This window comes from Entamoeba dispar, genomic scaffold (assembly GCF_000209125.1).
Source record: "Entamoeba dispar SAW760 scf_1105229461339 genomic scaffold, whole genome shotgun sequence".
NCBI classification, from domain to species: domain Eukaryota; phylum Evosea; order Mastigamoebida; family Endamoebidae; genus Entamoeba; species Entamoeba dispar.
This window is the reverse complement of record NW_001854643.1, coordinates 1-1,971: the sequence shown is the minus strand read 5'-3', so window position 1 is coordinate 1,971 and position 1,971 is coordinate 1. Positions and strand designations below refer to the sequence as shown.

The following is a 1,971-nucleotide window of genomic DNA, read 5'->3' as shown; positions in this document are numbered from 1 at the left end:
TAATAATAGAAAATCATAAGTTAAAATATAGAATATAAGAATAATCAACAATAATAAAATATAATAAAGATATAAAAGATAATAAATAAATAAGATAAAATAGAAGATATAAGAAATAATAAACATATACAATAAATAATAATAAATATTTTAACACAATAAAAAAGAATAATGTCAAAAAGAATAAATAAGAAAAGAATAATAATAATATAAATGATAATCAATTATAATTTATTTCTACTTCAATTTATATTGTATTCCATTTATTGTATTTTTATTTTATTTATCACCATTTGTTAAAACAATCTCTTGGTATTCTTTTATTTTTCATTAATTCTTTTTCACATCCACATCCATAAAAACAACCATCTCCAAATGAAGTAATTGATGATGGTATATTAATTGATGTTAATGATGGACATAAATAAAAACAATCTTCTCCTATTTCACTAATTGGTGATGGTATATTAATTGATTTTAGTGATGTACATCCATTAAAACATCCATTTCCTAATTCACTAATTGATGATGGAATATTAATTGATTTTAATGATGAACATTCTCTAAAACACCAACTTCCTAATTCATTAATTGATGATGGTATATTAATTGTTGTTAATGATGAACAATATTTAAAACATTTATACCCAAGTGATTTAACTTCTGATGGTATTATATTCCCATATGATTTTCTATCTGATTGTGTATATTCTATATGTTTACAGATATTTCCTTGTTCTTTCTCTTGTAAATATGTTGAATATCTACTTGATACCATATTACTTGTTTAAATATTTTTCCATCTTTAAATATTTCATCATATTTATTATAAACATGAAATGTTTCAATATTAGGAAATAATTTTCTTGAATATTGATTTAATGGAATTGGATTAAAATGAAATCGTTCAATATTTCCTCTAAATCTTTTAACTCCCATTTCTAAATTAATAAAATCATTAATGTCATTAAAATACATTGATGTTATCATTATTTCATTATATCCTAATTTCATTCTTGATTTATTATTTATTAGTTGTTTTTATTAGTTCTTTTATTTTTATATTTTAATTTCTTCTTTTTTATTATTTTATCATCATTCTATTTTTATTAATTGATATTTGTTATGAAAAACAATAAATAATAAGAAATAAAATAAAATGATAATTATTTTTATTTTTAATAAATTATAATTATTAAATATTTCATTTTATTTTATATTTTATTCATTATTTCATTTTATATTTTATTTTTATTTAATAATATAATAATAAAATATGATAAAAGATAATAAATATAATAATAATAAATGAATAATCAATATATTTATAATAAATGATAATATAATTAATGATATAATTAATGATAAATAATTATGAATTCATTTATTTTATTATCTTTTATTTTTATTCATTCTTAATTTATTCTTTTCTTTCTTTATTTTTATTATTATTTTATATTTAAAATGATTATTTAAATAAGAAATAATATAAATAAGAATAATATAATGAATAAAACATAAATAAAAGAATGAATTAATTGATAAATTAAATTAAATAATAAAATAATTATATAATATTTCAATATTTAATAAAATATGATAAAATAAATGATTTCATAATGAATATTAAATTCATGAAATAATGAATAATATAATATAAAATGATAAATAAAAATAAAAATGATAATAATAAATAAATAATAATACAAAATATAAATAATAATAAATATAAAAATGATATAATACAAATATATTAATCAAATTAATATATAAATAAAAATAAATAATAATAATAAACAAATAATAAAATTGAATATATTTTTTATTAAACAATCGAATAAATAAAATAAATAAAAAATATAAATAATAATAGAATAAGAATAAATTCAAAAAGAAATATATATAATAAATAAAAATAATAAAACCATACATAGAAAAAGAAATAAAAAAATAAAATATAATAAACATAAA

General features: G+C 14.0%; 1 protein-coding gene across 1 annotated transcript, besides 10 other annotated features; it reads right to left on the bottom strand.

Moving 5' to 3' along the window:
• Nucleotides 1-28: 28 nt before the first annotated feature.
• Nucleotides 29-214: a microsatellite.
• Nucleotides 215-286: 72 nt separating this feature from the next.
• On the bottom strand, nt 287-778 carry EDI_104120 (uncharacterized protein; the record flags this gene model as incomplete). The annotated part of the gene is made up of 1 exon (XM_001738408.1): nt 287-778. One exon carries the CDS (start codon nt 776-778, stop codon nt 287-289), a length of 492 nt encoding a protein of 163 aa, XP_001738460.1.
• Nucleotides 779-945: 167 nt separating this feature from the next.
• Nucleotides 946-1,112: a microsatellite.
• Nucleotides 990-1,107: a microsatellite.
• A 22-nt stretch (nt 1,113-1,134) lies between the features above and the next one.
• Nucleotides 1,135-1,200: a sequence feature (AT_rich).
• Nucleotides 1,201-1,252: a microsatellite.
• A 6-nt stretch (nt 1,253-1,258) lies between these two features.
• Nucleotides 1,259-1,359: a microsatellite.
• Nucleotides 1,360-1,383: 24 nt separating this feature from the next.
• Nucleotides 1,384-1,461: a microsatellite.
• A 12-nt stretch (nt 1,462-1,473) lies between these two features.
• Nucleotides 1,474-1,655: a microsatellite.
• A 3-nt stretch (nt 1,656-1,658) lies between these two features.
• Nucleotides 1,659-1,809: a microsatellite.
• A 34-nt stretch (nt 1,810-1,843) lies between these two features.
• Nucleotides 1,844-1,971: a microsatellite.